We start from the raw sequence: 23435 nt of genomic DNA, 5'->3' as shown, positions 1-23435 counted from the left end.
TAATGGCGGACGCGACCGCGAAATACGCTAAAAAACCTCCAAAACCTTCTGAAGCTTCCCTCTCCCTCTGTTCTTGACTGTTGGTGTGATATTATAAATTTTTTTCACTAATTAAACAAAAAACTTGCCCCAGACATGCGGAAATAATAACGAAACGACCTCGGAACAATAACGAAACGAATACAATAACGAAATACGAAGCATATGCAAAACGTGTTTAAAAATTCGTTTTTTAAAAAAATTGCTCCAGAATGGTTCGTTATCGTTTTGTAATTGAAAAAATTAACGAATTATTAACGAATTACGAATTAACAAAATGAAACCGCCCAGCCCTAATATATACTCTAGAAAATAGTTACTGCTTCATGCCTTCAGTGAACCCATGCCAGGGGTTTTCTCAACAAGATCTGCTTAGAAGGAGTTGGTTTTGCCTACTTTTGAGGCTGAGAGAGTGCAACTTGCTCAAGTTCACCCAGTGGGCTTCCATGGCCAAGTGGGGATACAAATGTCCTAGTCTCCTGAGTCAAAGTCCAACCCATTACATCACTGGCTCTTATACTCCAGCCTAATTGTGTCATCACACTTGTGCTGGTACGGCTGTACCAGGAGCTCCAACTTCTTTTCCTTTCTATTGAGTGTTTGCGTGTATTCCAAAGTTCCATGCATTTTGCAATAAGGTGGCTTCCCTTGGTTTGCAACCATAGGGCCAATGACCCATCAATTATCATTATGTTCTTTAGTTCCGCCCCTTTTTCTGGGTTAAGGAGGGGAAAAGGGGACCTCTAGTTCAGTTCACACAGAGAAGCCTTTCGTACAGGACGTGAATCAGTTCCACCTGTAGAAAGCTTCGTCTTTTTCAGCTTTGTGGGGGGATCCAGTCCCACAGCTCTACCGAGAACTACAGCATAGCCTTTCTTGGGGAATTTAATTCCACAACTCTACAGCCAGCCTTTACTGGGAATTGAAAGCCTTCTTTCCTCTTGGAAATCTCTGAAAGGACTCTGTTTGGTAAGGACCACTCGCGGCAGCCATAACACAATTTGGACCGGGTGTAGATAACCACACCAGCAGAGCTTAAGTCAGATTGCCCAAGGAGTGGTAAAGGATTTCCCTTGTAGGAGGAAGAAACAGTTTATGAAGAAAGTTGCCTGTCCCTTGTGGACAAGATTTAAGCAAGCCACCAGTTGATTCAAAGCCTTGAAGTATTTGTTTGACTTATTGAAGATTTAAGCAACTATAAAAACTTTGTTGAACTTTCTAAGTATTTAAAAGTGAACGGCTATTGAATGACTATTGGTGTTAATTGTATATTGTTGTTAATTGTATACTTTTCTATAATATCTTATGATGTTTAACTGTTTTTTATACTGTGTTATGGTAGCATTGAATTTTTGCTGTTCTTGTTGTTAACCGCTGTGAGTCGCATAAGGGTTGAGAACAGCGGTATACAAATAAATTAAAGTAAATAAATAAATATATAATTTAAAAGAACTTTGTGTGGGGAAATCCGAAAGGCCTTTCAGCCGAGGCACCCCTGGCATCCTGTTGGGCATTCAGGAAACACGTCCTGTCTACAGACTCTTTCATAAGGCCCAGCGCGTGACAGCAAAACACTAGAGAAAAAAACTACTTAAAATCCGGTTTCTGCCTCCTGCAGAATTGTGGGATTTGTAGTTTAGTGAGGCTGTTAAAGGTTCCTCCCTGAACTACAAACCCCAGAATTCTGCAGGAGGCAGAAACCAGATTTTCAGTTGATTTTTTTCTCTATTATGATGTAATGGTAAATCTCTCACTGCAACTCTTTTGGTTTGTTTTTGCAAAGGGTTAAGCCGCTGAAGGAAAGCAGTAAATATCAAAAGGATCCATGGCTTTTGGACGACTACAAGCTAAAAACGAGTCAACGATGTGATGTGGCAACTGTAAAACACCAATGCAAATTCCAGGGTGTATCAACAGCAGTATAGTTTTCAGACTGAGGAAAACAATAGTACCATACTACTTTGGTCAGAGCTACCTGGACTAGTGTGTCCACCTCTGGGCACCAACATTAATGAGTAAATATAGATAAGTAATTAATTATAAGTAATAATAATTAATTATAGACAAGAGCCCCCGGTTGTGCAGTGGGTTAAACCACTGAGGTGCTAAACTTGTTGACCGAAAGGTTGAATGTTCGAATCTGGGGAGCGGCGTGAGCTTCCGCCGTCAGCCTCAGCTTCTGCCAACCTAGCAGTTTGAAAACATGCAAAGTGAGGGTGTTGATCTATAAATCCCTAAACGGCTCTGGCCCTATTTACCTGTCCAAACGGATTCTCCCCTATAAACCATCAAGGTTGTTAAGACCTTCTGGAGGGGCCCTGTTCTCAATCCCACCTCCTTCGCAATCACGATTGGTGGGAACGAGGGACAGGGTCTTCTCGGTGGTGGCCCCTCAGCTTTGGAACTCCCTCCTGATGGAGATTAGATCTGCCTCTTCCCTCCTGACTTTTAGAAAGCTGGTAAAGACATGGCTTTGGGATACTGCATTTGCAGAATGATGATTGAGTCAATAACTGCTGAACTTTCTGACGGATGGCGATGAATTTGTGATTCATTCTGACGAACTGATTTTTGCTGTAACTTGTATGAATTGTATTTTAATATATTTTATATTGATGATTTATAATGTTTTTCTTATTGTATTGAATCCCATGTTGTTAGCCGGCCTGAGTCCCTCCTCGGAGGTCAAGAAGACCGGGGTATAAAAACTTTAAATAATAATAAATGTGAGTAGATCATTAGGTAAAATTCTGGCGGGAAGGTAACGGCACTCCATGCAGTCAGGCTAGCCACATGACCTTGGAGGTGTCTACGGACAACACCGGCTCTTCAGTTTAGAAATGGAGATGAGCACCACAACCCAGAGTCAGACACAACTGGACATAATGTCAGGGGAAAACCTTTACCGTTTATAGATAAGTTCAAAAATATATTGGCAAAGCAAAATGGGTTGAGGAGGGGGCAACCAAGATAGTAAAAGATCTGGAAACTGAGCGCTATGACTTAAGGAGCTGGCTATATTTTTGTTGCAGAAGAGAAAACTGAGAAGTGATAGGATTTTGTTCATTCGTTCAGTCGTCTCCGACTCTTCGTGACCTCCTGGACCAGCCCACGCCAGAGCTCCCTGTCGGCTGTCACCACCCCCAGCTCCTTCAAGGTCAGTCCAGTCACTTCAAGGATGCCATCCATCCATCTTGCCCTTGGTCGGCCCCTCTTCCTTTTGCCTTCCACTTTCCCCAGCATAATTGTCTTCTCTAGGTGACCTCCTGGACCAGCCCACGCCAGAGCTCCCTGTCGGCTGTCACCACCCCCATCTCCTTCAAGGTCAGTTCAGTCACTTCAAGGATGCCATCCCTCCATCTTGCCCTTGGTCGGCCCCTCTTCCTTTTCCCTTCCCCTTTCCCCAGCATCATTCCCTTCTCTAGGCTTTGCTGTCTCCTCATGATGTGGCATTCAAAGGACTTCAACTTTGTCTCTAGTCTCCTTCCCTCCATCTTTAAATTCCTTTAAATACAAGATAGTTGCTATCTTTTGCTCTGCACACCAAAACACGAACCACTGGGTTCAAATGTCAAGACAAGAAAGTATATAGAAGCTTGGAAATAATAATTTCTTGCCCGTAAGAAGGATTCAGCAGTCAAACAAACCTCAGAAGAAATGGGTTCTCCTCCTTGAGAGGAATTAAACAGAAGGATCCCCATCTTTACGGACTGAATTCCTGCAAGTTTCTGGACTAGGTGGATTTTGCAGATCTCCAAACTTATGTCAATGATCTTATCTTTCAAAACTGTGCCAGGTATTTTTGCAAAAAGCACATAGTAAAGAAACAGCTGGGGAAAGTGGAAGGCAAAAGAAAGAGGGGCTGACCAAGGGCAAGATGGATGGATGGCATCCTTGAAGTGACTGGACTGACCTTGAAGGAGCTGGGGGTGGTGACGGCTGACAGGGAGCATTGGCGTGGGCTGGTCCATGAGGTCACGAAGAGTCATAGACGACTGAACGAATGAACGACAACAAAGAAACAGCAGCATTTGATCAAAAAGGGTATCAAAGAAGGGACTCTTAGGTATGAAGCCAAGAGCCATGATGGTAAATAGTAAAACTCCCCTTTGCCCACCAACTGTGCTAAGAGTCTTACCCCAAACGTGTCTTCCTCTGGCTTATGCGTCACCGTGATAAGAGGGCTGGGACTTGGGCTATATTCAACTGAAAACAAAGAAAACAAAGACAAAACATTTAGTCAGTATTTAAGGGAGAAAAAAACCAATACATTTAATGTTCTTTATTTAATACTTCAAATAATTACTTCAATTATTATTATTATTATTATTATTATTATTATTATTATTATGCTAAAATGATATATGAAAAATCTCTCCACATGCTCCACTGATATATCTCAACATTTTCTTTTATTTTTCTCCTTACCCATGGGACTTATTTATTTCTGCTGTTTTTCCCCATGTTTTCTGGTGCAACTCTCATTCTTTTCAGCATAAATGTGGATCCACTTTGGTGAGAAGGATATACCGCATATACTCGAGTATAAGCTGAGTTTTCAGCCCTTTTTTAGGCTGAAAAGCCCCCCCCCCCCCCCCTCAGCTTATATTTGAGTCAAGGTTATTTATTATTTCACTCTGTTATTATTATTATTATTATTATTATTATTATTACATTTAATATTTTACTCTATTATTATTATTATTATTATTATTACATTTACATTATTTTACATAATTATAATTATAATTACATTTATTATTTTACTCTAGTTATTATTATTATTGCATTTATTATTTTACTCTATTTTATTATTTTTTATTGTTATTACTACATTTCCATTATTTTACTCTAATTATTATTATTATTATTATTATTATTATATTTATTGTTTTACTCTATTATAATTGTTATTATTACCTGTATGATTTTACTCTATTATCAATGTTATTATTACATTTCCATTATTTTACTCTATTATTATTATTATTATTGCATTTATTATTTTACTCTATTTATTATTATTATTATTATTATTATTATTATTATTATTACATTTATTGTTTCACTCTTTTATAATTGTTATTATTACCTTTGTGATTTTATTCTATTATTATTACATTTCCATTATTTTACCTTATTATCACTGTTATTATTACGTTTCCATTATTCTACTTTATTATTATTATTTTACATGTATTATTTTACTCTATTATTATTGGAAGGATACATAAGCACATTTACATTGAAGAAGGTGAGAATAATGGTTTCATCAGAGTTGGACAGTCTTATCTTAAATTAGTTTTATGTAAATATTCAAAAACCTTTAACCTACTGATGCCTCCATTAATGTCATTTTATGGGTATCTATTTCTATTTTGAAATCTACCCGTAGCTGCTGCATTTCCCACCCTCAGCTAATACTCGAGTCAATATGTTTCCCCAGTTTTTTGTGGTCAAATTAGGTTCCTCAGCTTATATTCAGGTCGGCTTATACCCGAGTATATACGGAACCTAGTCTTCCAAGGTTCTCTGCTTTGCTATCAATAGCCAGAGCTGGACATTTGCTACAGAAAGAGTTGCTTATGTGTTTTTTTCTTTAAGAACCAACATTTATCAGCAGTGGTAAATCCGAACATGGGAGAAAGTCATCCCTGATGGATCCCTCCATTCCCAAGGATCAAGTTTTGCCTCCATTAACACAACATTTCTAGGTATACTTTTGAAAAGACTTACATGTCTCAATTACGTCTGAAATGCCTGCAAGAAAAAGAAAATAAAATGACAAAAAAGACAGAAGCAGGATGGTTATGAGCACTATCAAAGGACAAGAGGATTCACATAATCACATTCACAGCACATTGAGCCAAATCTTCCACATTTCAAGGGTCTTCTTAACCTAGAACATGTATTTCCCAGGTGACCTACATTCATAGAATCCTAGAATCCTAGAGTTGGAAGAGACCTCCTGGGCCATCATCCAGTCAAACCCATTCTGCCAAGAAGCAGGAATATTGCATTCAAATCACCCCTGACAGATGGCCATCCAGCCTCTGACTAAAAGCTTCCAAAGAAGGAGCCTCCACCACACTCCGGGGCAGAGAGTTCCACTGCTGAACGGCTCTCACAGTCAGGAAGTTCTTCCTCGTGTTCAGATGGAATCTCCTCTCTTGTAGTTTGAAGCCATTGTTTCGTGTCCTAGTCTCCAAGGAAGCAGAAAACAAGCTTGCTCCCTCCTTCTCCCAGTGGCTTCCTCTCACATATTTGTCCATGGCTCTCATCATGTCTCCTCTCAGACTTCTCTTCTTCAGGCTAAACATGCCCAGCTCCTTAAGCCGCTCCTCATACGGCTTGTTCTCCAGACCCTTGATCATTTGAGTCACCCTTCTCTGGACACATTTCAGCTTAGAGTCAATATCTCTCTTGAATTGTGGTGCCCAGAATTGGACACAATATTCCAGGTAAAGTGGTCTAACCAAAGCGGAATAGAGCATGACTTCCTGGATCTAGACACTATGTTCCTATTGATGCAGGACAAAATCCCATTGGCTCCCATCCAAATCAATAAGCTGATTGGATGACTTTAAACAAGCTAATCACTAATTCGTCATTTCCATCCCAAGATAGATAGATAGATAGATAGATAGATAGATAGAAATGTAATGTTCGTTTGTGGGATTAACATAACTCAAAACCACTGGACGAATTGACACCAAATTTGGACACAAGGCATCTCTCAGACCAACGAGTGACCATCACTCATAAAAACACACACATATACACACACAAAACACATATACATAGACTGGGCCACAGCAACACATGGCAGGGGATGGCTAGTCTATATAAATAAAAATATAATGTTCATTTGTGAGATTAACATAACTCAAAAACCATTTCACAAATTGATACCAAATTTGGACACAATACATGTATCAGTCCAATGAGTGGCCATCACTCATAAAACACTGAAATACACAGCAGAAGAGACATAAATAGCCAAAAGATAAAATACATTACAATGCATGCACAAAACCACAGATATATACGCAAACACACATATGTACACAAATATACAAATATATACCACACATATACACACACAAAGCACATATACACAGACTGGGCCACAGCAACGTGTGGCAGGGGACGGCTAGTCTATATAAATAAAAAGGTAATGTTTGTTTGTGGGATTAACATAACTCAAAAACCATTGGGGAATTGACACCAAATTTGGAGACAAGGCACCTAACAACCCAATGTATGTCCTTCACTCAAAAAAATTGAGTTTGTCATTTGGAAGTTGTAGTTGCTGGGATTTATAATTAACCTACTATCAAAGAGCATTCTGAACTGCGCCAATGATAGAATTGAACAAATCTTTGCAGATAGAGCTCCCACAACCAACAGAAAACACTAGAAGGGTGTAGTGGGCATTGACCTTGAGTTTGAGAGTTGTAGTTCACCTACATTCAGAGAGCACTGTGAACTCAAACAATGATGGATCTGGACCAAACTTGGCATGAATGCTCCATATGCTCAAATATGAACACAGATGGAGTTTGGGGAAATAGACCTTGACATTTGGGAGTTGTGGTTACTGGGATTTATAGTTCACCTTCAATCAAGGAGCATTCTGAACCCCACGAATGACAGAATTGGGGCAAACCTCCCACATAGAACCCCCTTGACCACAGAAAATACATCCAACTCCCTTCACGAGGGGAAGAAAACATAATCAAAGTCCTCCTGATGAAGAGCCATCCAGCCATAGATATAGATAGATATTCACACAGAGAGAGATAAAGTATTATAGATTTGAAAGGGACCCCTAAAGAAGGACAATGATATGTTGATCGTTCCAGAATGTGCAAACCAGACACTCTCCACATCAGCACTGACAAAGAAACAGCAAGAAATACTGTTTACTCACAAGCAGAAAGACATGACATAGATTAGAAAACAACACTTTCGCATTACTTTATTTTCCAGATCAACAGACTGAGCCACAGCAACACGTGGCAGGGGGTGGCTAGTATATAAATAAAAATGTAATGTTCGTTTGTGGGACTAACATAACTCAAAAACCACTGGGGGAATTGACACCAAATTTGGACACAATACACCTCTCAGGCCAACAAGTTACCATCATTCATAAAAACACCGAAAAACATAGTAGAAGGGACTTAAAAAAACCAAAAAAGGTAAAAGATACTACAGCGCATGTGGAAAAATGACTCCCCTGGCAAACAAAACATACAATAGCATATCCACACTCCCTTCCAGACTACAGCTCCCAGCAACCCCTAGACTGGGCCCTTTAGGAGAGGAGGAGGATCCAAATGCACTGCTTCCAAGCTGCAAGCTTTCTTTGAGAGCATTCCAATCCATGCATGTTTCCAATTTCCTATTCCTGGACTGCAACTCCCAGTAATCCTCCAGGTAGATTGACAGATTAGATATAGATAGGTAGGTTGATAGATTGATCAGGAGGACTACTGGGAGTTGCAGTCCAATAATAGGTAGGGAAGGAAGAAATGGGAGAAAGAGGAAGAGATAGAAAAAGGGGGAAGGAAGAGAAGGAGAGAAGGAAAGAAAAAAAGGGAAAAAAGGAGAGAAAGAGGAAGTGATAGAGAAAAGGGGAAGGAAGGGAAGAGGAAGAGAAGGAAGGAAGAGAAGGAAGGAAGGAAGGAAGGAAGGAAGGAGAGAAGGAAAGAAAAAAGGGAAGGAAGGAGAGAAAGAGGAAGTGATAGAGAAAGGGAGAAGGAAGAGGAAGAGGAGGAAGGAAGGAAGGAAGGAAGGAAGGAAGGAAGGAAGGAAGGAAGGAAGGAGAGAACAAAAGAAAAAAAGGAATGAAGGAAGGAGAGAACAAAAGAAAAAAGGAATGAAGGGAGGAAAGAGGGAGGAAAGGAAGGAGAGAAAGAAAGGAGGAGAGAAAGAGGAAGGGAAGATTGGCCACAGTAATGCATGGCAGGTACAGATAGTGTATGTGTGTGTATGTGTGTGTGTGTGTATGTGTGTGAATGTGTGTATGTGTGTGTATGTGTATATGTGTGTATGTGTGTGTGTGTGTGTGTGTGTATGTGTGTGTGTGTATGTGTGTATGTGTGTGTGTGTGAATGTGTGTGTGTGTGTGTGTGTGTATACAAACAAACTCTGGCATTTGTGTTTGGCATTCACTCAGTCTTCATCATTTTCTACAACCCCCATCTTGGAAATATGTTTGCTCACATATGGTGAATAATATACTTATTCTCCATAAGCGAGCAGAGTCTTCTTTCTGTGCAGTGGAACACACGGGATGCTGGCTTGTCAGATTTCTGGTCTAAGTCAGTGTTTTTATCCATTTCCTGACAGTTCCCCAGAGTTCCAAAGAGCCTTTCTCCATCCTAGCTGCAAATGCCAGGGAGTGAACTCCGGACCTTTTGCACACAAAGCGTGTACTCTGCCATTGAGCCGCGATGCCTCCCCATGCGCCAGGGGAGCCCGGAAAGCTGTTCTGTGTCTGCATGACCTACCCAGACACATCACTCTTTTCTAAGTCCTCGACTCATGAGGCTCGACATCTTCAAATAAATATTTCCTTTAGTGCAACACCTCGCCCAAATCCTCAGCACACGCTCCTAATGCCTCTCAGTGACACTCAAGCTTATACATGACACAAGAAAGAAAGCCAGTTATTTGCGAGCCACGAGCGCAGAGGACGAGGAACTGATGCCAAGAGAACCTGACATGGCTTTCAAGAGCCAGGGTGCCCAGAATGATCAAGCAGGGCTCTCCGTGAAAAGTGGAGAGGACAGCACAGCCCTTGGGGAGGGTTGCCAGCAGAGCCGGGAAAGAATGAAAAATGCCGTTGACAAAGAGGGATTTAGTTATGCGGAGATGCCATTTGCCGAATCAGCACTTCCTCACCCTGATGTAGGTCACAACAATGCTTGTCTTGGGGAAGTGCCTTTTTATTTCCTCCCTTTTTGGACATAATTTAACTGGACTTTACAACCCAAGCCAGTGACTCCTTTTGTTTGGAAGGACAGCTTTGAAGAAGGAACGTTTGGAGAAAAATCGTAGGACAGTGCCTGAATCTCTTTGTTCCCTTTCCCAATATAGTATTAAGATTGATCCTTGGTTCTTCAAAAATAGTCAAAGCAGCTCACTAGAATCATAGAATCATAGAATCATAGAATCATAGAATCAAAGAGTTGGAAGAGACCTCATGGGCCATCCAGTCCAACCCCCTGCCAAGAAGCAGGAATATTGCATTCAAATCACCCCTGACAAATGGCCATCCAGCCTCTGTTTAAAAGCTTCCAAAGAAGAAGCCTCCACCACACTCCGGGGCAGAGAGTTCCACTGCTGAACGGCTCTCACAGTCAGGAAGTTCTTCCTCATGTTCAGATGGAATCTCCTCTCTTGTAGTTTGAAGCCATTGTTCCATTGCATCCTAGTCTCCAGGGAAGCAGAAAACAAGCTTGCTCCCTCCTCCCTGTGGCTTCCTCTCACATACTTATACATGGCTCTCATGTCTCCTCTCAGCCTTCTCTTCTTCAGGCTAAACATGCCCAGTTCCCTAAGCCGCTCCTCATAGGGCTTGTTCTCCAGACCCTTGATCATTTTAGTCGCCCTCCTCTGGACACATTCCAGCTTGTCAATATCTCTCTTGAATTGTGGTGCCCAGAATTGGACACAATATTCCAGGTGTGGTCTAACCAAAACAGAATAGAGGGGTAGCATGACTTCCCTAGATCTAGACACTATGCTCCTATTGATGCAGGCCAAAATCCCATTGGCTTTTTTTGCTGCCACATCACATTGTTGGCTCATGTTTAACTTGTTGTTCACTGTAAACGTCTTTTTTTTTTTGTCATGTCAGGAGCGACTTGAGAAACTGCAAGTTGCTTCTGGTGTGAGAGAATTGGCCGTCTGCAAGGACGTTGCCCAGGGGACACCGGGATGATTTTGATGTTTTTGTCATCCTTGTGGGAGGCTTCTCTCATGTCCCCATATGAGGAGCTGGAGCTGATAGAGGGAGCTCATCCACCTCTCCCCGGATTCAAACCTGCGACCTTCAGTCCTGCCGGCACAGGGGTTTAACCCACTGCACCACCGTAAACCATACACAGTGAAGACAACTACTCTGCATGCCCAGTGTGGAACACATCTCACCATGTTAAAAAAGTGGATGTGGCTCTGAATGACATGCCACACTATCACATGATGTCTACGCCCCACACAACAGGAAAAATTATACTGTTTAGCTGGTATGGCACCACCTGACATTTGCCAGGAAGTAGCAGCCAGCAATGAAAGCACCAAGGCTGTGACATCTTTGGCCCATGCCCTGTTCAGATATCAATATGCATGGCAACATCTTAAATCAAGAAACAGCTTCCTAAGATCTAAAGATATATTCACAGGAAGACCTCAGCAAGCAAGAGTCCAAAAGTGGCAGGTTAAAACCCAGCACCTCAAACGGTGGCTGAGACCGGATGAGAACTCTTCCCTGAGCACATAGAAGAGTGGGTGACCTGGAAGGTGCATCATGAGATGCAGAGCTAATCTTAAGAAACAGGGCAACAAAGTGGAGTCCACAACATGCGAGTGCAAGCAGAGAAAACCACAAATCACCTACTACAATGCAACCTGAGCCCTGCCACATGCATAATGGAGGACCTTCTCATAGTGACAGCAGTGGCCAGCTTCTGTTCAAAAGACATTTAGCATAATGCCAAGTTCTTTTTAAAACTTTGTTTGTGTTTCTAAATGCATGTTAACTGTACCCTCAACTTGCTTCTGACACGAGAAATAAATATCATAAACTGCTAAAAATCATGGAGTTATTTTTTTTTCATGTCAGAAGCAACTTGAGAAACTGCAAGTCATTTCTGGTGTGAGAGAATTGGCCATTTGCAAGGATGTTGCCCAGGGGACGCCCAGATGTTTGATGTTTTACCATCCTTGTGGGAGGCTTCTCTAATGTCCCCGCATGGGGAGCTGGAGCTGACAGAGGGAGCTCTTCCGGATTCTAACCACTGACCTCTTGGTCAGCAGTCCTGCTAGCACTAGTGTTTAACCAATTGCACACCAGAGTAAATAAATCAGTAAATAATATATTAAAATCAACATTTTTGGACAGCATCTTTCCCAAAGGAGTATTCACAGAAATAAAATTTGAGCCAGAATGAAGGGAAGTCCAGGGAAGTTGAGGGGATCAGGAACAACATAAGATCTAATACAACCAGCAGGCAATAATATCTTCTCTCTGGATATTAGTATGCATCTACACTGCAGAATTAGTGTGGTTTGACAACACTTTAAGAGAGAAAAAAGTGAAGGCAATATATATCAGAAAACAAAACAAACCCTTGTTTCAAAATACTACTCTCTCCTGTCTTGATACAATAAGCTTTGGTCATTGGCATGGGACAGAACCAACCTAGCCATATTACATTACTTCCAACACAATGCACGCCCAGATTATCATTCCAGCCATATGACGAGATCTGGAAGTATGACAAAATATTTGCCATCTGCACTGGAGGGCAGTGACATGACCTGCATCAGCAGAAGGCTCAATTGACTGAACAGTGGAAATTAATGATCTCCGCGCAGCTTCCCCCTTCCCTGACAATTGGTCAAGCAATGGCAGTGAGCTGACACATGCGGAAATTAGATGGTATGAGTCATTATGTGATTTTTTTTAGCCTCATGGATTATCTACTTGTTCTCATGAAACAAACAAGCAAGGCTCATTAAAATTTAGCAAAATGCAGCTTCTTACGTCTTCTTTTTAGCAGTTCTGGGCACAGTTCAAAATGCTGTTTATTACCGACAAAGCCTTATGTGGCTCCAATCTGTTTGAAGGATCGTATCAGCCCGCTTAGGCTCTTTCTCAACAAAAGCGCTTGTCTCTATCGCACCACCTTCACAGGTAAGTTTGGCTGCTCCCACACTTTGGAAGTTCCTCCAAGTTTTAATTCTGCTGTTAGTTTAATGCAGCAACCTCAACTATTCTATTTATGTATTGTCGAAGGCTTTCATGGCTGGAATCACTAGGTTCTTGTGGGTTTTTTCGGGCTATAGAGCCATGTTCTAGAGGCATTTCTCCTGACGTTTCGCCTGCATCTATGGCAAGCATCCTCAGAGGTTGTGAGGTCTGTTGGAACCCTCACTACCTCTGAGGATGCTTGCCATAGATGCAGGCGAAACGTCAGGAGAAATGCCTCTAGAACATGGCTCTATAGCCCGAAAAAACCCACAAGAACCTATTCTATTTATTTTATTTATTTATTTGGAGTTTTTATATACCGGTCTTCTCCACCTCCTAAGAGGGACTCGGTTTACAGCATGAAATTCAGATAAAATAATAAGACACAAACATCCTCATAATACAATAAAACAAGTACACTAAAATACAATCATAAACATTACACAGACCAGGTTGTCAGGTGAAATCACAATTCGTTGCCATCCTTCCATAGAATCATAGAATCATAGAATCAAAGAGTTGGAAGAGACCTCATGGGCCATCCAGTCCAACCCCCTGCCAAGAAGCAGGAATATTGCATTCAAATCACCCCTGACAGATGGCCATCCAGCCTCTGTTTAAAAGCTTCCAAAGAAGGAGCCTCCACCACACTCCGGGGCAGAGAGTTCCACTGCTGAACGGCTCTCACAGTCAGGAAGTTCTTCCTCATGTTCAGGTGGAATCTCCTCTCTTGTAGTTTGAAGCCATTGTTCCCTTGCGTCCTAGTCTCCAAGGAAGCAGAAAACAAGCTTGCTCCCTCCTCCCTGTGGCTTCCTCTCACATATTTATACATGGCTATCATATCTCCTCTCAGCCTTCTCTTCTTCAGGCTAAACATGCCCAGTTCCCTAAGCCGCTCCTCATAGGGCTTGTTCTCCAGACCCTTGATCATTTTAGTCGCCCTCCTCTGGACATATTCCAGCTTGTCAATATCTCTCTTGAACTGTGGTGCCCAGAATTGGACACAATATTCCAGATGTGGTCTAACTAAAGCAGAATAGAGGGGTAGCATTACTTCCTTAGATCTAGACACTATGCTCCTCTTGATGCAGGCCAAAATCCCATTGGCTTTTTTTGCCGCCACATCACATTGTTGGCTCATGTTTAACTTGTTGTCCACGAGGACTCCAAGATCTTTTTCACACGTACTGCTCTCGAGCCAGGCGTCCCCCATTCTGTATCTTTGCATTTCATTTTTTCTGCCAAAGTGGAGTATCTTGCATTTGTCACTGTTGAACTTCATTTTGTTAGTTTTGGCCCATCTCTCTAATCTGTCAAGATCGTTTTGAATTCTGCTCCTGTCCTCTGGACTATTGGCTATCCCTCCCAGTTTGGTGTCGTCTGCAAACTTGATGATCATGCCTTCTAACCCTTCATCTAAGTCATGAATAAAGATGTTGAACAGGACCGGGCCCAGGGGGGAACCCTGCTTGTGGCACTCCACTCGTCACTTCTTTCCAAGATGAGGAGGAACCGTGTGGTCAGAGTCATTGCCTCAGTCATCGAATGCCATATTCCAAAGTCAGGTCTTTACTTGTTTTCTAAATGATAGGAGGGAAGGGGCAGATCTAATCTCTAGTGGGAGGGAGTTCCATAGCCAAGGGGCCACCACTGAGAAGGCCCTGTCCCTCGTCCCCACCAGACGCGACTGCGAAGGTGGTGAGACCGAGAGCAGCCCCCCCGACCCGGAAAATCTTAATAACCTTGATGGTTCATAGGGGAGAATCCGTTTGGACAGGTAAATTGGGCCGGAGTCGTTTAGGGCTTTATAGGTTAAGACTAGCACTTTGAATTGTGCTCGGAAGCTAATTAGCAGCCAGTGGAGCTGGCGTAACAGAGGCATTGTGTGCTCCCGGTACCCCGCTCCCGTTAGTAATCTGGCTGCCGCTTGTTGGACTAATTGAAGCTTCCGGGCAGTCTTCAAAGGCAACCCCACATAGAGGGCGACTCAAATGATCAAGGGTCTGGAGAACAAGCCCTATGAGGAGCGGCTTAACCCCACGTAAAAATATATGTTCATATATTTTTTCTTGTAATTTTCTGACTTTTGTGAGCCTCAAATCCAATCTATATAAATAAAAATTTAATGTTCATTTGTGGGATTAACATAACTCAAAAACCACTGTATGAATTGACACCAAATTTGGACACATCATAGAATCAAAGAGTTGGAAGAGACCTCCTGGGCCATCATCCAGTCCAACCCCATTCTGCCAAGAAGCAGGAATATTGCATTCAAATCACTCCTGACAGATGGCCATCCAGCCTCTGTTCAAAGGCTTCCAAAGTAGGAGCCTCCACCACACTCCGGGGCAGAGTGTTCCACTGCTGAATGGCTCTCACAGTCAGGAAGTTCTTCCTCATGTTCAGATGGAATCTCCTCTCTTGTAGTTTGAAGCCATTGTCCCATTGCGTCCTAGTCTCCAAGGAAGCAGAAAACAAGCTTGCTCCCTCCTCCCTGTGGCTTCCTTTCACATATTTAAACATGGCTATAATATCTCCTCTCAGCCTTCTCTTCTTCAGGCTAAACATGCCCAGCTCCTTAAGCCGCTCCTCATAGGGCTTGTTCTCCAGACCCTTGGACATTTGAGTCACCCTCCTCTGGACACATTCCAGTGACAATGCCAGTGATACAGCTTAATGGTGTAACATTAGAGAATGTTGACCATTTCCGCTCCCTTGGCAGCCACCTCTCCACCAAAGTCAACATCGACACTGAAATACAACACCGCCTGAGCTCTGTGAGCGCAGCATTTTTCCAAATGAAGCAGACAGTGTTTGAAGACCGGGACATCCATAGGGATACCAAGGTGCTTGTTTATAGAGCTATTGTCCTCCCAACCCTGCTATATGCCTGGTGGGCAGTGTCCTTTGGTTTGGGAGTTGTAGTTCACCTTCATCCAGAGATCACTGTGGACTCAAACAATGATGGATCTGGACCAAACTTGGCACAAATACTCAATATGCCCAAATGTGAACACTGGTGGAGTTTGGGGGAAAATACAATCTTGACATTTGGGAGCTGTAGTTGCTGGGATTTGTAGTTCGCCTACAATCACAGAGCATTCTGAACCCCACCAATGATAGAATTGATCCAAACTTCCCACATAGAACCCCCATGTGGGCCACAGCAATGCGTGGCAGGGAACGGCTAGTTTTATATAAATAAAAATGTCATGTTCGTTTGTGGGATTAACAGAACTCAAAAACCACTGGGGGAATTGACACAAAATTTGGACACAAGACACCTCTCAGGCCAATGTATGTCCTTCACTCATAAAAACACTGAAAAACAAAGCAGAAGAGACTTAAAAGCCTCAAAAAGCTAAATGATGAAAAGGTAAATGACAATACAGAAAAAAGGGAAGAAAGAGGGAGAAAGAAAGAAAGAAAGAACAGACTACAGCTCCCATCATCCCCTAGACCAGGCCCTTTAGGAGAGGAGGATGATCCAAATGCACTGCTTCCAAGCTGCAAGGATTCTTCTTCTTGGAGTTTTTAGAGCAGGGGTTCTCAACCTGGGGTCCCCAGATGTTTTTGGCCTACAACTCCCAGAAATCCCAGCCAGTTTACCAGCTGTTAGGATCTCTGGGAGTTGAAGGCCAAAAACATCTGGGGACCCCAGGTTGAGAACCACTGTTTTAGAGCATCCCAATCCCTCCCTATTTCCCATTTCCTATTCCTCGACTGCAACTCCCAGCAATCCACCAGATAGACAGATTAGATAGAGGTAGGTAGGTTGATAGATTGATTAGGAGGACTGCTGGGAGTTGCAGTCCAAGAATAGGTAGATAATAGGCTTGGGTGGTTTCGTTCGTTAATTTCGTAATTCGTTATTAATTCGTATTTAAATTAGCTTACGATCCAATATTGAGCCATGCAGGAATAGCGTGAGGAGTAAATTAGATTCGAAACAATTTTTTCAATTTATTTCGTAATTATTTCGTAATTATTTCGAAATTATTTCGTAATTATTTCGTAATTATTTTGGCATGTCTGGTGCAAGTTTTATAGTTGTTGTTTGTTTGATCACACCAACAGTCAACAACAGAGGGAGAGGGAAGCTGTCCCATTTGGAGGTTCTTTTAGCATATTGCGCAATCGCGTCCGCCATTAACGAATCGATTCGTAATTATACGAAATTTCGTATATTTCAAAATTTTTAAAATGAAAATTTCGGAATTCTTTAAAAAAACGAAACGTGATGGACCCCTAAAAACGAAACGAGCTTAGAATCAAATTTTTCCGTTGTTACCCAGGCCTAGTAGATAAGGAAGAAAGGGGAGAAAGAGGGAGGGGAAGAAAAGGGGGGAAGGAAGGGAAGAGGAAGAAAAGGAAGGAAGGAGAGAAGGGGGAAAAAAAGGGAAGGAAGGAGAGAAAGAAAGAAGGAGAGAAAGAGGGAGGGGAAGAAAAGGGGGGAAGGAAGGGAAGAGGAAGAAAAGGAAGGAAGGAGAGAAGGAAAGAAAAAAGGAAAGGAAGGAGAGAAAGAAAGAAGGAGAGAAAGAGGGAGGGGAAGAAAAGGGGGGAAGGAAGCGAAGAGGAAGAAAAGGAAGGAAGGAGAGAAGGAAAGAAAAAAGGGAAGGAAGGAGAGAAAGAGAGAAGGAGAGAAAGAGGGAGGGGAAGAAAAGGGGGAAGGAGAGAAGGAAAGAAAAAAGGGAAGGAAGGAGAAAAAGAGAGAAGGAGAGAAAGAGGGAGGGGAAGAAAAGGGGGGAAGAAAAGGGGGAAAGGAAGGGAAGAGGAAGAAAATGAAGGAAGGAGAGAAGGAAAGAAAAAAGGGAAGGAAGGAGAGAAGGAAAGAAGGAGAGAAAGAGGGAGGGGAAGAATCATAGAATCATAGAGTTGGAAGAGACCTCATGGGCCATCCAGTCCAACCCCCTGCCAAGAAGCAGGAATATTGCATTCAAATCACCCCTGACAAATGGCCATCCAGCCTCTGCTTAAAAGCTTCCAAAGAAGGAGCCTCCACCACACTCCGGGGCAGAGAGTTCCACTGCTGAACGGCTCTCACAGTCAGGAAGTTCTTCCTAATGTTCAGATGGAATCTCCTCTCCTGTAGCTTGAAGCCATTGTTCCGCGTCCTAGTCTCCAAGGAAGCAGAAAACAAGCTTGCTCCCTCCTCCCTGTGGCTTCCTCTCACATATTTATACATGGCTATCATATCTCCTCTCAGCCTTCTCTTCTTCAGGCTAAACATGCCCAGTTCCCTAAGCCGCTCCTCATAGGGCTTGTTCTCCAGACCCTTGATCATTTTAGTCGCCCTCCTCTGGACACTTTCCAGCTTGTCAACATCTCTCTTGAATTGTGGTGCCCAGAATTGGACACAATATTCCAGATGTGGTCTAACCAAAGCAGAATAGAGGGGCAGCATTACTTCCTTAGATCTAGACACTATGCTCCTATTGATGCAGGCCAAAATCCCATTGGCTTTTTTTGCCGCCACATCACATTGTTGGCTCATGTTTAACTTGTTGTCCACGAGGACTCCAAGATCTTTTTCACACGTACTGCTCTCGAGCCAGGCATTGTCCCCCATTCTGTATCTTTGCATTTCATTTTTTCTGCCAAAGTGGAGTATCTTGCATTTGTCACTGTTGAACTTCATTTTGTTAGTTTTGGCCCATCTCTCTAATCTGTCAAGATCGTTTTGAATTCTGCTCCTGTCCTCTGGACTATTGGCTATCCCTCCCAATTTGGTGTCGTCTGCAAACTTGATGATCATGCCTTCTAGCCCTTCATCTAAGTCATTAATAAAGATGTTGAACAGGACCGGGCCCAGGACGGAACCCTGCGGCACTCCACTTGTCACTTCTTTCCAAGATGAAGAGGAAGCATTAGTGAGCACTCTCTGTGTTCGTCCACTTAACCAATTACAGATCCACCTCACCGTAGTTTTGCCTAGCCCACATTGGACTAGTTTCCTTGCCAGAAGGTCATGGGGGACCTTGTCGAAGGCCTTACTGAAATCCAGGTACGCCACATCCACGGCATTCCCCGCATCTACCCAGCTTGTAGCTCTATCGAAAAAAGAGATCAGATTAGTCTGGCATGACTTGTTTTTGATAAATCCATGTTGACTATTAGCGATGACTGCATTTGTTTCTAAGTGTTTGCAGACCACTTCCTTAACAATCTTTTCCAGAATCTTGCCCGGTATCGACGTGAGGCTGACCGGACGGTAGTTGTTTGGGTCGTCCTTTTTTCCCTTCTTGAAGATTGGGACCACATTGGCCCTCCTCCAATCTGCTGGAACTTCTCCCGTTCTCCAAGAACTCTCAAAGATGGTTGCCAATGGTTCCGAAATGACTTCCGCTAGTTCCTTCAATACTCTGGGGTGTAGTTGATCTGGCCCTGAAAGGGGACTTGAACTCATTTAGAGCGGCCAGGTATTCCTGGACGACTTCTTTCCCAATTTGGGGTTGGATGTCCTCCAATCCCTCATCCACTCCATCTTGCTGAGGTTGAAGACTCTCTTTTTGTGAGAAGACCGAGGCAAAGAAGGCATTAAGTAGTTCTGCCTTTTCCCTATCCCCTGTCAGCATTGCCCCATCTTCTCCTCGAAGAGGTCCTATCGCCTCCTTGTTTTTCCTTTTTCTACTGACATAAGAATAGAAGCCCTTTTTATTGTTTTTAATGTCCCTGGCAAGTCTGAGCTCGTTTTTTGCTTTAGCTTTGCGGACCTTTTCCCTACAGGTGTTGGCTATTTGTTTGAATTCTTCTTTGGTGATTTCTCCCTTTTTCCACTTCTTGTGCATGTCTCTTTTGTGTCTCAGCACAGTTAGAAGTTCTTTGGACATCCATTCTGGCTTCTTTGCACTTGTCCTATTTTTTCTCTTTGTTGGCACGGTTTGCAATTGCGCCTTGAGTATTTCACTCTTGAGAAATTCCCATCCATCCGTAGCTCCCTTGTCTTTTAGTATCTGTGTCCACGGAATGCTGCTCAGCGTTTCCTTCATTTTTTGGAAATCAGCTCTCCTAAAGTCCAAAATGCGGGTTTGACTTGTCTTAGTTTCGGCCTTCCTTTGTACCTCAAATTGCAGGAGCACATGGTCACTTGCCCCTAAGGATCCTACCACTTCGACCGCATCGATCAGGTCCTCCGCAAAAGGGGGGAAGGAAGGGAAGAGGAAGAAAAGGAAGGAAGGAGAGAAGGAAAGAAAAAAGGGAAGGAAGGAGAGAAAGAAAGAAGGAGAGAAAGAGGGAGGTGAAGAAAAGGGGGGAAGGAAGGGAAGAGGAAGAAAAGGAAGGAAGGAGAGAAGGAAAGAAAAAAGGAAGGAGAGAAGGAGAGAAGGAGAGAAAGAGGGAGGGGAAGAAAAGGGGGAAGGAGAGAAGGAAAGAAAAAAAGGAAGGAAGGAGAGAAAGAGAGAAGGAGAGAAAGAGGGAGGGGAAGAAAAGGGGGGAAGAAAAGGGGGGAAGGAAGGGAAGAGGAAGAAAATGAAGGAAGGAGAGAAGGAAAGAAAAAAGGGAAGGAAGGAGAGAAAGAGAGAAGGAGAGAAAGAGGGAAGGGAAGAAAAGGGGGGAAGGAAGCGAAGAGGAAGAAAAGGAAGGAAGGAGAGAAGGAAAGAAAAAAGGGAAGGAAGGAGAGAAAGAGAGAAGGAGAGAAAGAGGGAGGGGAAGAAAAGGGGGAAGGAGAGAAGGAAAGAAAAAAGGGAAGGAAGGAGAAAAAGAGAGAAGGAGAGAAAGAGGGAGGGGAAGAAAAGGGGGGAAGAAAAGGGGGGAAGGAAGGGAAGAGGAAGAAAATGAAGGAAGGAGAAAAAGAGAGAAGGAGAGAAAGAGGGAGGGGAAGAAAAGGGGGGAAGGAAGGGAAGAGGAAGAAAAGGAAGGAAGGAGAGAAGGAAAGAAAAAAGGGAAGGAAGGAGAGAAAGAAAAAAGGAGAGAAAGAGGGAGGGAAGGTCAGCCACAGCAATGTGTGGCAGGTACAACTAGTGATCTATAACTATCTAAATTGTATGCTGAGTCCTACAGCCAGGGCAAATCCAGTTTACAAACCTACCGAATCCTGAGGATCATTATGGCATTTAGGAATTTGGAATGTATTGACGCCCTACCCTAGTACAGTTTCCAGATTCTCTAGTGATATTCAGGAAAGCAGATCACTCTTGGAATATACACTATTGTTTCTTGGATTCGTCTAACGTATTAGATTCTATTGTTGTTCACTGCTAAATAAACAGAAATGTATGTAGGACATTATCAGTGGCAATGCTCAACAACTTATATTAAATACATCTTAATTACCTGTATAAAGAGGATTTCAAGTCAGTGTTGAGCATTAGCTTATCCTTAAAGCACAATAGGATGACACCTTAAAGCTCTGATCTTCCAAAAAAAAAAAAAAAAGGCTTACCTGTGTGCTAAATACTATCTAATCCCCAGGAAAATGTATGACATTACATGCTGGTTAAATTAAGCACATCTTTTCATCTTGCAAAGAGAGAAATATACAGGATTTGATGTACAAAAAAACCCGTAATGATACACTCAAAACAACCAAATGGTTAATACAAAACATTAATTCTGTTTTGAAGTAAAAGGGTGCATGTGGGAGATAAACGTAGATGGAGAGAAAAGAAGGAGTCTGCTGCATCTCCTATGTGTCTTTTTTCCAATTCATAATTACGTGAAATGTTAGAAGCTACCTTTTTCTTGTCAACCTATTGGCCCATTCTATTCATTGTTGTCTGACTGACAACAGCTCATTGGTTTTTGTTTTCTTTTTTCGTGTCAGGAGTGACTTGAGAAACTACAAGTGAGAGAATTGGCCGTCTACAAGGATGTTGCCCAGGAGATGCCCGGATGTTGTGATATTTTACCATCCTTGTGGGAGGGTTCTCTCATGTCCCAGCATGGGGAGCTAGAGCTAACAGGGGGAGCTCATTCGCACTCTCCTCGGATTCAACCCTGTGACCTGTTGGTGTTCTGTCTTCCAGGAGCATGGTTACATTGCCTTTTAGCTGCATGGGATAGCATTCCTTTGCATTTCCCCAGGGTTGCTACAGACCCAGCAGCACCCTGGAAGTTAAACAGTATCAGAGTCTGGAGAGCCAGGCTGCAGGCCCTCTGAAGTTATTGGTTTAGAAAAGTATCTCTTTGAGTTAGGAGTCTGCCCTTTTTCCTGGGCTTGAGATCTCCATTTTGGAATCTCCCCTGCCTCCTTCAGTAGAGAAAAGAACCTCAGATGTGCTGCTGGTCAGGCAGGGAGCTCTGAAAAGCCATTGTGAGTACTATTGAGTTATAGATAGTAGGCCTGGGTAACAACGGAAAAATTTGTTTCTAAAATCGATTCGTTTTTTGGGGGTTTTTGCGTTTTGTTATTTAAAATAATTACAAAATTTTCCTTTTAAAAAGTTCGATATTTACAAAATGTCGTAAATGTGAAAAAAATTACAAAACCTTAACGAATCGATTTCCGAAACAATAACGAATCGATTCGTTAATGGCGGACGCGACCGCGAAATACGCTAAAAAACCTCCAAAAACTTCTGAAGCTTCCCTCTCCCTCTGTTGTTGACTGTTGGTGTGATATTATAATTTTTTTTCACTAATTAAACAAAAAACAACCATAAAACTGGCCCAGACATGCGGAAATAATAACGAAACGACCTCAAAACAATAACGAAACGAATACAATAACAAAATACGAAGCATTTACAAAACTATTTAAAAATTCGTTTTTTAAAAAAATTGCTCCAGAATGGTTCGTTATTGTTTTGTAATTTAAAAAATTAACGAATTATTAACGAATTACAAATTAATGAAACGAAACCGCCCAGCCCTAATGGTTACATTGCCTTTTAGCTGCATGGGATAGCATTCCTTTGCATTTCCCCAGGGTTGCTACAGACCCAGCAGCACCCTGGAAGTTAAACAGTATCAGAGTCTGGAGAGCCAGGCTGCAGGCCCTCTGCAGTTACTGGTTTAGAAAAGTATCTCTTTGGGTTTGGAGTCCACCCTTTTTCCTGGGCTTGAGATCTCCATTTTGGAATCTCCCCTGCCTCCTTCAGGAGAGAAAAGAACCTCAGATGTGCTGCTGGTCAGGCAGGGAGCTCCGAAAAGCCATTGTGAGTACAATTGAGGTATAGATAGATATTGAGATAAAGAAAAGCAATTGAGCAATTGAGTCATAGATAGATAGATATTGAGTTATAGATCGATATTGAGTTATAGAGATATATATATTAAGATATTGAGATAGTAATTGAGTAATTGAGTAATTAAGAAATAGAGATAAATAGTTATTGAGTACTATTGAGCATTACTTCATTTCCAAAACTGACCTTGTGCTTAGATAGACCTGTTCTTTCTAACCATAGCAGCTCAGGGTTAAGGTGAAATATCTCAAGATTTTTTCTAGCATTTGGAAAAAGGTTACCTC

General features: G+C 42.4%; 1 protein-coding gene across 3 annotated transcripts in view; it reads right to left on the bottom strand.

The window, feature by feature from the left end:
- Nucleotides 1–23435, bottom strand: part of NTRK3 (neurotrophic receptor tyrosine kinase 3) — an 850080-nt gene that overhangs the window by 445703 nt on the left and 380942 nt on the right. For all 3 annotated transcript variants that reach the window (XM_060755167.2, XM_067471458.1, XM_060755166.2), the window contains exons 9-10: nucleotides 5776–5799; nucleotides 4178–4245 (exon numbers count right to left, since the gene is read on the bottom strand). In XM_060755167.2, coding sequence (XP_060611150.2) covers nucleotides 4178–4245; nucleotides 5776–5799 — 92 coding nt within the window. The remainder of the gene's footprint in view (nucleotides 1–4177; nucleotides 4246–5775; nucleotides 5800–23435) is intronic.

Source organism: Anolis sagrei, chromosome 9 (genome assembly GCF_037176765.1).
Source record: "Anolis sagrei isolate rAnoSag1 chromosome 9, rAnoSag1.mat, whole genome shotgun sequence".
Classification (NCBI taxonomy): Eukaryota; Metazoa; Chordata; class Lepidosauria; order Squamata; family Dactyloidae; genus Anolis; species Anolis sagrei.
This window is presented reverse-complemented; position numbering and strand designations above follow the sequence as displayed.